Source organism: Rhinopithecus roxellana, chromosome 11 (assembly GCF_007565055.1).
Source record: "Rhinopithecus roxellana isolate Shanxi Qingling chromosome 11, ASM756505v1, whole genome shotgun sequence".
NCBI classification, from domain to species: domain Eukaryota; kingdom Metazoa; phylum Chordata; class Mammalia; order Primates; family Cercopithecidae; genus Rhinopithecus; species Rhinopithecus roxellana.
Genome location: NC_044559.1, coordinates 77,858,746 through 77,872,118, shown reverse-complemented (window position 1 = coordinate 77,872,118; position 13,373 = coordinate 77,858,746). Strand labels below are relative to the sequence as shown.

Below are 13,373 nucleotides of genomic sequence, written 5' to 3'. Positions count from 1 at the left end.
TCAGGAGATCCTGAGGCAACAAGACGGGCAGGGAGGAGCTGGGGGGATGCAGTGAACTAAGGATGTCAGCTGGGGCTATGTGCCACTGTGGGAGCTCGCTCAGGTCGGACCCCACCAACTTCAGACCCTCACCGCACTTTTAGTCTTCAAGCTCTTGGGGCTTAATGTCCTGTTTTCCTTTCTTCTCTCCCCGTCTGAGTCCCTCTGTGGGTTTTGCTATGTTGCTTCCACCAACAAACACTGTTGAGGCAGATGTCTTGTCTCCCCAGACAGCTTCAAGAGAAGAGAACATGCCCACAAGCAGGGCACAAGCGTCACAAGAGAGGAAAAGGAAGGGGGTAATGACAAATAAGGGAGAAAACTTTAATCATGCACAGGCTTTTCATAAAAAACTTTATTTCTCAAAAAGGGGGGAAGAATCCAAAGTATTAAAATAATCCTCTAATTTTTGTTTTGGAGGAAAAGGGTAGGATGACAAAATAATTCATACAAAAATTTCAAGCATCACTGCCGTAGCTGTTCCTCCAGCTCAGTGGGGAACATCCTGAAACTCGCACCTCCTGTCTGCAGCTCAGGTTCCAGCTGCATCACGGGGAACACAGCATCTCCTGGATGCAGGAAGCTGCAAGCATCTGGAACGCTTATTAATTTACCCCACAAATAAATACAAAAGGTCAATCTTCCCAGTGGAAATGATTCCGTCTATTTTTGTGACTTTCTGATAAGAATGCTAAAAAGAAGAGTTGCCCCTCTTCTAAAATTCCAAATCTTTTTCCTTTTTGAAGATGACTATGTGTGAAAGAAATAAAATGTGAAAAGATTTGTTAAGGATGACTGGCTCTAGTACCAACTAAATGCCAAGGGGGACTGTAACTCACTGAGGTGATACAAAGCAGCCATGGGTTTTCCTCGCCTTTTATATGGGGAAAATGCACCTTTCAATCCTAGAAGATAATTGGACTTGGCAAAGTCTCTATTGGTAGCAATTATCTTCTTACTTAAAAAAAAAAAAAAAAAAAAAAAGGCTGAGCTGGGAGACAGACCGCGCACATCAGCCAAGACTGCTATTGCCGAACGGAGCCCAGAAGCATCCAAGTACACTTTCCAACAGGCAGACCCTACCAGGAACTGGGAGACAAGAGTGGGCTCTCTCCTGAGATAAGACAAGTTTCACTGCAAAGACCTTTTGGAACATTCCCGGGTTTTCCTGGCTCTTTTCAGTTGGTGTTTCTCTGAGGAACAGGGAGGTTCTCATGAAGGTATTTTAAACTTCCATGCTCTGAGAAATCTGAGACCACGTGGTCCTTCCCTCGCAGCAGCCACTTAGTAGTAAGCAGTCCCTCAAGTCCTACTGGTCCCCGGGCGTGGATTCTCGAGGTACTGATTCCCACTTCAGCTCCTGTGAAAAAGCATGAATAAAACATGTAGCTTTTCCCAGCCTCTGCTTCCTTTCCATGCCCCAGACCCACCCTGTTGCTTTCCCCTCACTTGGTACCCTCTCTTCCTGCTAACTCCTCACCCATCCTCCCCAGGACAGCTGAGTCACCCTGTTCCCATAAACATGTCCTCCGATGACTATAAATCATGATACACCCCTTCTCGTGAAACAGTGCGTGAACCCCTCTTCTGTATTTTATCCCCAGTGCGTTTTGACAATGCTATTAATACAAGTGCTGTCTCTGATACCAGTTTAGCATCTGAATTGCATACCATATTTTGACACTTGGGCATGTTTTGAGGGGTACAACAACGTTTACCAAAACGGTTTCACCTCCTCCTCAAATACTCTTTAAATCTTAGAAAGGGACATGTTCTTGGTATCCCCTAGAAGTCTTAGCACAGGGGACTCATTAAACAGTTACTGAATATATCAAAGGGTTACTGTTCATTCCCCTTCCTCTTGCTCCCAGCTCAGACCTAGGGAACGTCAGGGGTTTTCCTGGGCCTGGCTTGGTGTTCTGCACTGTGTACACTGGAGGCAGGGTTCGCTCATTATCACTTTACTGAGCATGTACTATGTACTAGGCACTGTGTTGAGCCCTGGGGATGAAGTGGTGAATAATAGATACAAGGCTCTGTTTTTGTGGAGCTGATATTATAGTGGGCGAGGCAGCCAGAGGACAGGTGAGTAAATAGTCTCCTGTGGTGCTCAAGTGCAGTGATGGGTGCTATGACAGAGGCTGTGTGGTGGAGCTGGGGACACGCTGGGAAGGGTGGTCAGGGAAAGCCTCCCTAAGGAAGTGTCTTTTAGTTGAGACCTGAACAGTGAGAAGGAGCTGGCTGGAGAAAACCAGACAGAGGTGCTGCAGGCAGAGAGAAGAGCAAGTAGGAGATGCAGCGGGGGTGGGATGTGCTTTGGGTAGTGGTTGGCAAGGAGAGTGAAACCAGCAGGATTCAGATTCTGGTTCAATAGCATACAGACCACATGACTTTGGACACGCTACCTAACTTCATGCCTCAGTTTCTTCATCTGGAAAAAGAATTCATTTTGTAGAATGAAGTGAGAGCATGCTTGTGACACACTTAGCACAGTGCTGGGAGTGTAGTAAATGCTCAATAAAATCTTTATTGTCATTAATGCATTTCACAAGGAATTTAACTCAACCAGCTTTCACTCTGAGCTGGTGTTGGAAGGACAATGAAATGGTCTTTTGTTCTTCCCTCATCCTGGATTTTCATTTGAATGCTGGGTGCCCCAGCCCTTAAAAATATATTGCTATTTCTTTTTCAAGTATATGGAGTATAAAGATCAGTGCAAGTGATGTGATAATTACATCAAAATCCCAACATAAAAGAAATGGGGAACTAAAATAGTATAATGACTAAGAATAACTGAGTTAAATTCCCTTTTACAATCTTTAACAATTTGGTGAGAACTATTTCTCCAGGCAGATCATCTACTCAAAAAGCTCAGAAGGATTAAAATGTGTGTCTTTCTGATTTGTTTTGTTATAGAGACAGGGCCTCACTCTCTCCCAGGCTGGAGTACAGTGACACCATCTTAGCTCACTGCAGCCTTGAACTCCTGGGCTCAAGGGATCCTCTTGCCTCAGCCTCCTGAGTAACTGGGAATACAGGCTCAGGCCACCACACCTGGCTAATTTTTTCATCTCTGTAGAGATGAGGTCTCGCTGCATTGCCCAGGCTGGTCTTGAACTCCCTGACTCATGAGATCCTCCTGCCTCAGCCTCTCAAAGCACCGGGATTATAGGTGTGAGCCACTGCACGTGGCCTAAAATGTTTTGAGTGGTTGAAATAATTCTCAAATATTCAGAAACGTGTCATAAATGTATTATTGGAGGTTTTCTTTTTTTTTTTTTTTTTGAGGTGGAGTTTAGCTCTTGTTGCCCAGGCTGGAGTGCGATGGTGCGATCTCGGCTTACTGCAACCTCCGCTTCCCAGGTTCAAGAGATTCTCCTGCCTCAGCCTCCCGAGTAGCTGGGATTACAGGCAAGCACCACCATACTCAGCTAATTCTGTATTTTTAGTAGAGACGGGGTTTCTCTATGTTGGTCACACTGATCTCGAATTCCCCACCTCAGGTGATCCGCCTGCCTTGGCCTCCCAAAGTGCTGGAAATACAGGCGTGAGCCACTGTGCCTGTTCTGGAGTTTTATATACTGGTACCCCTGAAAACCAGAGACTGTCCAAATAACCCCAACACGACAGAGGGCTGGAGATTTTATACCTAATGGAAGGGGATAGAAATGTCCTTCTGAAGCTTTTTATTTCAAAGTCTGCTGTAGAAGGTAACCTTGTACTTCCGGCTGGCCTGTTTGTTTTGATCCTGGTACTTGGGCCCACGGTACCTTCTTTTGTCCTACTATTGTGGGGTTTCCTATCTCTGAGGCAACCTGGCTGTGGGTGAAATAAGTCTGTAAAAGGAGTGCTCTCAAGGGATGCAGCATGTACCTCTGGCACAGCCTGTGCAAAAAGGCAGGCTGTGGTCTGCCCATGCTGTAGGGGGAGAACCCAGGCTTTGGACTTGCACAAGTTTGGGTCTGAATGCCAGCTGTGAGACTTTGGGCAAGTTACTATACTTCTCTGAATCTCATTCTCCCTCTATGAAAAATGAAATACAAGTACCTGCCTTCTTAGCATGTGAAATGCTTAGAAGATAGGCCTTCCACCAACTCATGGGAGGTTTCATTAATTATTCTCTCTGATAATCCTACCTTGCCAGAAGTCTGTTTTTTTGTTTTTGTTTTTGTTTTGAGATGGTGTCTCACTCTGTCCCCCAGGCTGGAGTGCAGTGGTGCAATCTCAGACTCACTGCAACCTCTGCCTCCCGGGTTCAAGCGATTCTCCTGCCTCAGCCTCCTGAGTAGCTGGGATTATAGGCATCCGCCACCACGCCTGGCTAATTTTTTGTATTTTTTAGTAGAGACAGGGTTTCACCATGTTGGCCAGGCTGGTCTCAAACTCCTGAACTCAGGTGATCAACCCACCTCAGCCTTCCAAAGTGCTGGGATTACAGGCGGGAGCCACCATGCCCAGCCTGTCTCTCTCTCTTATCTTGACCAAGCATGTGACAGTCAAGGGGAGGTGTCTTCCCCACCTCAACATACCCCTGGACCACACGGTGCTTCATAAGGAACTTCTTTGTCCCCAACCAGAGTCTTTCTTACCCAGTCCAAAGCGGTAACCATCAGAAAAGCGAGTGCTGGCATTCCAGAACACACAGGCACTGTCGACGTGCTGCAAGAAGAACTCTGCTGTGTTTTCTGCAGGGTAAAGAAAGGGAAACCAAGTTAGGATGATACCCAGAGAACATCCCCGTTTCCAGCCATTCATTGGTGACAGATCAGGGCAGGGTCTGGGTCCCCACTGAGCCTCCCCATGTGTTCTCACATATTAAATATTCAGGCTTGTGAAAAATCTCAACAGGAAGAAGACAAGTCAGCTTCATCAGTCACAGTGTTATGGAAAGACTGGGTTGGAATCCAGATCTCCCATGCAGGTGACCAGCCTAAACTTCCAACTTATGGGCTCCAGAGCCAGAACGCCTAGGCCTGAACTCCAGCTGTACACCCTCTAGCTTTGTGACCTTCTGCAGGTATATAAAACTCTCTGTGTCTGGGCGAAAAGGGACTTACAACATTACCTAGCTGATAGGGTTGTAGAGAGGATGAAATGAGTTAGTACCTGGGGAGTACTCATCCTAGTGCCTAGTACACAGTGAGTGCTTGATAAATGCTGGCTGTTAATATGGGTGGCACTGCTCTGGTGCCCCAATTAGCTGACTGTAAATTCCTCGAGGGGGCCCTACTGGCATCCTCCACCACTGAGGCTCCAGTATCTGACACCCAGGAGCGTCCCTGCATACATACTTGAGGAATAAATGAATGAATGAATGAATATGCAGAGTTGGTTCTGCCCTTAATCTCCTGGGCCTTGGTTCCCTCAGCTGTAAAATGGGTTATTTTAACTACTTTGTAAGATTTGTTGCATGCCTTAAATGATAATGTGGCTGACAGGGTTAGTCACCTTCAAAGCAGAGCTAATCATCCCTGCCCCGCCTCCTCCGGCTGTGACAATACAATAAAGTGATAAGAAAGCACTCATCAAAGTACCAAATGCAACCACTACTAAGCATTACCATAAGCCTACTCAAATGATGCTTTTCTGTAGGCCAAGAGGGGCTAAGAGGAGCAGGATCAGAAAGCAGCAAAGGCAGACACTAGGCGGGAAGCATTTGGACACTGACCGTTCTCTGTGACGATGACATCCGTGTGGGAGCTGCCGTACTTGTGAATGTGGTCAATGGCATCCTGAACGTTGTCCACTACTTCAATGCATAATTCCAGGTCCCCATACTCAGTTCGGAGTGACTTCACTTCGGAGGGGCTGAAGGTCAGATAGGAGGCAAATTTGGGGCCTGCGTGAATTTTTACCTGGAACAGAGGAAAGTCCAGGGGCAACAACATAAAAACAACTGAAATAAGCAAGCTCTAGGATAGAAGAGAAAGGTGAGCCTGTGAAACCACAGCCCAAAGTGGCTCCTGTGGCCTCGACAGCAGAACTAGTCCTACTTTCCTCCCTACAGCATGATCTGACCGGCCACTTGCAAGCAAAGGGCCCTCAAGGCAGTTGGAACAGGGATTGAAGCAGGAAGCCTTTGAACGTTAAGGATGTGCAAGGTGAGCCACGCACGGTGGGAGGCTGAGATCGGTGGATAACTTGAGGTCAGGAGTTCGAAACCAGCCTGGCCAACATGGCGAAACCCCGTCTTTACTAAAAATTTAGCTGGGTATGGTGGCAGGTAATCTCAGCTACTTGGGAGGCTGAGGCAGGAGAATTGCTTGAAGCTCGGAGGCAGAAGTTGCAGTGAGCCGAGATCGTGCCACTGCACTCCAGCCTGGGTGACAGAGCAAGACTCCGTCTCAAAAAAAAAAAAAAAAAAAAAAAGAATAAAAAAGAATGTGCAAGGCATTCAGTGGGTTATCAACAAACATAAGGCCTTGACTTCTGGCATTTTACTAAAACGAATACTTGACGATAAAGATCCCAGTCCCTGCATATGGTACCTAGGCACCGGACTTGCATGGAAAGAGAGAGGTGCCACATATACATTCCTACTCCCTGTACCTTGGCGAAGTCCCAGATTTTCTTTAGAGGTAAGCAGTACTTGGTCAGGTACCTGGTTAGGTACCTAGTACTTGGTTTCAGCACCTCAAACTGTGGCTACTCATTTGATTTACAACTGTGTCACTCTGGCCCCACCTCTAGGTTCAGCTCAGCCCTAGGCTCTGGTTCTAATCCTGCTTCTGGTTTGAGGAATTTAAGTATTTTGAGGCTGGTCACTGATGGCCCCAATCACAAGCTGGATCCCACTTAAGCCTTGTTCTCTGAGACATCCCCAGGACAGGCTTCATGCCTTGATTCTTTGGGACCAAGCTTTTGCCTTAGCTCAAGTTATGAGTGGTGTCTGCCTTATCCTCATGATTCCCAAGGCCCTGCCATTGTTTCCTATCTGGGATCTCACTTCCTTTATGTTCCTTGGAGACTGGAATCCCATCCCTGTGCAAGTCATCCTTCTGGCTTTACTTTACACCATCCAAAAGTGCTGGATGAAGTACACACAGTGACTCATTTTGATTTGGAATTTCAAGGCCATCCTCATTTTAATGACTGAGGATAACACTGGTGTGCTCAAATTAGGTCTGAGGGCAGGGTTTAGTCCTGGCTAAAGGAGAGCTTTCCTCCTGTCTAATCCAGTTCACTGTAGTGCTTGGCAAACAAAGGTGCCCAATCAACAGGCTTCCTTACCAAAGTAAAGTAAGGCCCCCGAACATGAATGATCATGTGATCTAACTTCCTTGTAATCTGTGGAGTACAGTTTCATTTTCAAGACAATTCTTTCCAGTTCTCACTGGGACCATGCCACATTTATAAGCTAACTGGAGCCTTCCTTTCCAGTCAAAGGATGGAAGGGAAGAGACACATGCTCAGTCAAAGTAACCAAGGCCAACAAGCACATTCTCCACTGCCATGCTGCTTTATATAATTCTGAAAGTGTACTGTGACATCAGAAATTAAAACTTAAAATGCATCCATGCAGAGAGTTTAACAGAATGTCCATTTTTGCCTTGAGGGCATCTATTATATTTTCTTGCAGGCATGAATTTAGGACACAGCACAACTTTATATTTGAAATTTATTGGCTTTTGGTTTGTTTACAACCTTAACAACATGGTAAAAACATAATCCAGACATTCTACAAATTACTGAATCCCAAATACCACTGCATTAAGTACATTAATATTGGTAACCAAAGACACTGGGGGCAAGCAGTGAATGTATAGTTTTTGGTTTGAAACATTTCTGCACCATCTTTTCAAATCAAATTAAAAAAAATAATATACGCTTGGGAACACCTTGATATGTGAATAAAAGGTTGCCAGAAACAGTTCAGTCAGCATAGTGCCATGTGGTCTGTCTTACCTTTGAACCCTCTTTAGCACACAACACATTCCACTTTGTAATAAAGCTATTTGGGTATTGGTTTGGTTCAACTACTAGAGGGCAGGCGTTGTGTTTTACTCACCTCTGTACTTAGCATGGAACTTTGTACATAGGAGATTTTAAACATATTGTTTCTTAAACTGCCTTACGTGGTATGGCTGTGCCTGGTTTAATTCCGTAGGCTTCTAAGACAGGAAGTAATGTACTAGTCCTGTGGAACTCTTACCTGTTCCACTCTCAGCATATCAATGATCTGGTCAAATAACGGTGTCCTGAGCAGATCCCGGTGGATTAACAAAGTCTCCAAAGCATTACAGGCAGCTGGATATTCACATTTAGAGTCTCTGACTGAAAGATGAGCAAAGAATTGTTTCCACTAATATGATCCAGAGCTGCAGAGGATGTTAACATTTCCCCCTTGTGAAAGAGGAGACCCCATCCAGCTCACCTAGCCTGGTGACCTTATCGACACTGGCCTCGGAATCCACATACATGTGACAGATCCCTTCGCTGTGCCCCATCACTGGAATCCCCTTAGCAGCTTTCTGGATGTCTCTGACCAGCTGGGAAGAGCCACGTGGAATGATCAGATCTATCATTTTGTCTAGGCGACAAAGATCTTCAACTTCTTCTCTGGTATTCACCTTTAGAAGGAAAGAAGAAAATGATAAAGATGACATCTTGTGACCACACAAAATATGAAAATAGCAGCTTCCCTTTTACAGATAAACATCTGTACATTCCGAGAACTAAGTGAGACACTGTGAAACTTCTTCTAAAAACAAAATTAAGCTCCCGATCATGGGAATCAAAAAGTTGTCCAGCAAATGCTTATCAAACACTATATATTCGGTGCTGTGCTCCGCATCACGTATCACACAGGACACACGGCATGCCATTAAAGAGCTCAGCATCAAGTAGGGAAGGCAGCACTAGGGTACTGCCAGTCATAATACTGGGCAGACAATTTTTAAAATGCCAGAAGCAGCACAAAGGGGTATCTATGGAGGTTAAATGCAGTACACTACTTCAGGCCATGAAGATCACAAAAGGGAGTGGCTGCTCTGTTGGTTTTCTATTCACAGCATTGAGGAAATGTTGGGTTGGTCTTGATAGGCAGTCATGGTTCTCGTAACTTCTGATGACAACTTCTACCCTGGGATGTGGATTGGAATGACTTAAAGAGCCTGTGCGAGGATACTGAGATTATGGGCATTTTGTTTTCTCTTGATTTTTAATTTTTCTCCATATGGTCATATTACTTTTACAACAAATATATATATGTACCAGAATGTTCACAGCAACTTTATTCCACATAGCTCAAAACTGGAAACAACCTAAATATTCATCAATAGAAGAAAAGATGAACTGTAGTACATGCAGGTAAATGGAACACTACATGGCAATTAAATGAGAAAACTACTGCTAGATGCAACAATGGGAATGAATGCCACAGACATAATGAACAAATGACAGGCAACATAAACGTGTGTTTTGTTTGATCTCATTTATATAAAGTTCAAGAATAGGCAAAAGGCCAGGCGTGGTGGCACATTCCCAGCACTTTGGGAGGCTGAGGCAGGCAGATTGCCTGAGCTCAGGAGTTCGAGACCAGCCTGGGCAACATGGTGAAACTGTCTCTACAAAAAACAAAAAAACCTCAAAAATTAGCCAGGTCTGGAGGCACACATCTGTAGTCCCAACTACCAGGAAAGCTGAGGTGGGTGGACTGCTGGAGCCTGGGAGGCTGAGGCTGCAGTGAATCGAGAGCTGAGATTGTGCCACTACACTCCAGTCTGGGCAACAGAGCAAGACTATGTTTCAAAAGAGAAAGGCAAAAGTAATTTAATGTGACAGAAGTCAAAAAAGTAGTTTGTGGGGAAGGGGGCTACATATTGACTGGGAAGGGCACAGGGGGCCCTCCAGGATGTTGGACTGTTCTATATCTTGATATGGCTGGTGGTTATATATGCAGAGTTGTTCACAGGATCTATATACTTTACTGTATGTATGTTACACATCAATAGGAAGAAAAGGAGGGAGGGCACCTGTGTAAGCTAGGATGTGGTAAAGCTGGGATTTGAATCCCTAAAATCTATGCTCTTTCCAACCACTATGTTGGCATAAGAAAAAAACCAGATTCTGGTCATTGAGTGTGTAATGAGCAGGTTTGTAGACATTCTCCCAGTAGCCAACAGAATCCTGGAATGTTGGAGCAAATGAGCCACAAAAAAAAAAAAAAAAAAAAAAAAAAAAAAAAAAAAAAAGGATCTGGAGTCAGCCTAGGTCCAATCTAAACTCTATCACACACCGTGTGACTCTTGGGGAATTACTTTACCTCTGAATCTGTTTTTCCCAATGTAGAAAATGAGTCTAATAATTAATGATATTTTCCTTGTGGGACTGTTGTGACGATCAAATGAGTTAATGGATAAAATGAGCCTTGCACATAGTAGGTACTCAACAAGTAGTAGCTATTATTATCAAACTTCATTTGACAGTTGAAGAGAAAGAGAAATGGTCAAAGTAATGTCCTTAAATAATAATAGCGATAACAGCATGATCGGATACTCAACACACTGCATGACAGTTTATGACAAACTTCTGTAAAGCTTCTCATCTGACTTACCCTAGATCACTCTGCCAATGACAGGAACACAGGCCTCACACTCTAGGTTTACTCCTGCTGCCTTGTGACCCAAAAAATGAAGGTCTAATTGACATCCTTGTAAATAAATAGTGCCAAGACGCAGCTATAAGGCAGGGGCCTTCCTAAGTCACTGAGGACCCATCTGGCTCTGCGGAATGGCCTAAAGTCTGTGGGCACACAGGTCTGCTGGAGTGTCAAGTCTGCCTGTAGTCTTGGCTCTGTGTGGCCTAAGTTTTGCTTTAAATTCCCAAACACCTGACCTGGCCCCTCTGGGCCTGACTTGGTGCATTCCCAGGGACCTACCAGCTGCACGGCCTCCTTGACTCCATGGATTGAGAGGGCCTCCTGGGTCAGAAGGTGGAGAATCCGGTTGCTGTGTGCAGCCTCCTTCCCTCCTTTGAGTAACAAGCCGTTACCACTTGCGATAGCCAAAGCTGCCACCTGCAGATCAAAGAGAGAGCAGTGGATCAAAGGGGACAAACAGTAATAACAACAGTGATGTTAGCATTCATAAGCACTCTTTCTGTGTGCTAAGTACTGTGTTCATCATTTTATAAGGCCTATGCTGTTTCATTTTCACAACACTGCAGTGATTTAAGTGCCTGTTTTATCCCCTACTTTACAGAAAAGGCGCACTGGCTCACGTCTGCAATCCGAGCACTCTGGGAGGCCAAGGTGGGTGGATCACCTGAGGTCAGGAGTTCGATACCAGCCTGACCAACATGGTGAAATCCCATCTCTACTATAAATACAAAAATTAGCCGGGCGTGGGGCAGGCGCCTGTAGTCCCAGCTGCTCAGGAGGCTGAGGCAGGAGACTTTCTTGAGCCTGGGAGGCAGAGGTTGCAGTGAGCAGATTGCACCACTTCACTCCAGCCTGGGCAACAGTGTGAGACTCTGTCTCAAACAAACAAACAAACAAAGAAAGCAAAGAGAACGGAATTAAGTAGCCAGGGCCACATGGCACCCTCCACCATGGAGAACAGGGTCTTCAGCCACCTCTGTAGGGAAGCACTTGCTTCATCTGATCAGACTGAGGCTGGGCAGCTCCTCTGGCCACATCCTACTCTGGCCTTGGAATTATTCTGAGAGCTCTAAGTACATGGTGCTAAGAACCTGGAGAAGACCAGAGCTCCTGCCAGCCCCTGGACAGCTGTGGTAGAGTTGCTGAGAACAGAGTCTTTTTCCCACATGCCTATCTGGGGAGGAAAAGGTGGACCATCCAGGAGAAGGGCTAGTTACCTTGTTAGAGCAAAGAGTGAGTGACTCTGACCTGCTCATCCTACCTCTTATAAAAGTTAAGTAAACTTTCTCCAGACATAAACACACAGAATATTGCACACAATTTTTAGGATTCATGGATTCTGTGAAACCATCCAGGGTTGAGTCCAGATGAGGAGCCTCAGCTGTAGTTAGCTAATGAGGTATAAGCTCCTTGTGAGGTATCAGCTGCCATGGATGAGTGGTAGCAAAGAAAGTTCATGGATATAGTCCAGAGAGACTCAGGCCCAATTCTACTAGCAGAGGTGAGTTTGGCAGTCATCACTGGGGCATTTCTGCAAGACAGGTATGTGGCCAGAGAGGTAGTGAGCCAGCATCAGCCAGGGATTGATGACAGGCCTCAGTGGTATGGGAGCCCCTTGGTGAACACACTGGTTTTAGGGGATGTCAGATAGTACCCTTCACAGAGCATTCCAGATTCCACAGTCACCTAGGTCTTATAGTAAAGAGGTGCTAGTTTTTTGTTTTTAAAATAGAATTTCCCTTTGAGACTTCGGGGCTAGTGCAAAGAAAGAGCTGGTATCCTATAGGACAGTCCAGTGGGGGAAATGCTCCCAGAATTCAGGGAGGGATTTTAGGGTAATAAAGTGGGGCCACTCTCTAATGACACCTTGTATTTCCCAGCACAGCTGCTTGGTAAGAACTTTAACATACGCTTTCTCAACAGGAGGCTGTGATATGTCAACTTGCTTAAAGGGGGTTGCATTCTTTTCTTCTTTTTTGAGATGGAATCTCACCCTGTTGCCAGGCTGGAATGCAGTGACGTGATCTTGACTCACTGCAACCTCTGCCTCCTGGGTTCAAGTGATTCTCCTGTCTCAGCCTCCTGAGTAGTTGGGATTACAGGTCCCACCACACCCAGCTAATTTTTGTATTTTGTAGTAGAGACAAGGTTTCACCATGTTGGCCAGGATGATCTCAATCTCTTGACCTCATGATCCACCTGCCTCGGCCTCCCAAAGTGCTGCGATTACAGGTATGAGCCACCGTGCCTGGCCAAGGGTTGCATTCTAATTTCCATTAACTACTGAAAGTTCTTTTTCCTAACAGACGTACCTATAGAAAGCCATCAATAAAGGGGTCCTTTTCACACGGGCCAAGCCAGTTATACATGAATGACAGCAGCAGGCTAACAGAGACTTGTGGTCAGAGAACAAAGTGAACCACAGGCTAAGATATTTGGAAATTTGCTCCTGCACTGTGGTATGGTAGGTTGATTTGGGCTACAGTCCCAGCTGCACCTTACAAGTGTGACAGGAATCTTACCTTCTATGAGGTTCAATTTCTCCAGCTCTAAAATGGACATAAGAACAACTACTTTAGGATACTGGAGGAATCAAGAACGTATATTACCTCAAGAACAACCTGAGAATAAAGTCTCAAAAATTATCTTTTTTTTTTTGGTTAAAAGACCTTCACACACACACAACTGTCTTTGGGAAGCTTATCTCCAGTATTGAAAATATATTCTTCAGGAT

The 13,373-nt window shown here is 45.3% G+C and overlaps 1 protein-coding gene across 7 annotated transcripts in view; it reads right to left on the bottom strand.

Moving 5' to 3' along the window:
* Positions 1 to 376: 376 nt before the first annotated feature.
* The window catches only part of ALDH18A1 (aldehyde dehydrogenase 18 family member A1), a 51,743-nt gene continuing 38,746 nt past the window's right edge, over positions 377 to 13,373 (bottom strand). For all 7 annotated transcript variants that reach the window (XM_010366288.2, XM_030940748.1, XM_030940749.1 and 4 more), the window contains exons 13-18: positions 10,919 to 11,056; positions 8,414 to 8,609; positions 8,192 to 8,313; positions 5,708 to 5,894; positions 4,629 to 4,724; positions 377 to 1,399 (exon numbers count right to left, since the gene is read on the bottom strand). In XM_010366288.2, coding sequence (XP_010364590.2) covers positions 1,218 to 1,399; positions 4,629 to 4,724; positions 5,708 to 5,894; positions 8,192 to 8,313; positions 8,414 to 8,609; positions 10,919 to 11,056 — 921 coding nt within the window. In that variant the 3' untranslated portion in view covers positions 377 to 1,217. The remainder of the gene's footprint in view (positions 1,400 to 4,628; positions 4,725 to 5,707; positions 5,895 to 8,191; positions 8,314 to 8,413; positions 8,610 to 10,918; positions 11,057 to 13,373) is intronic.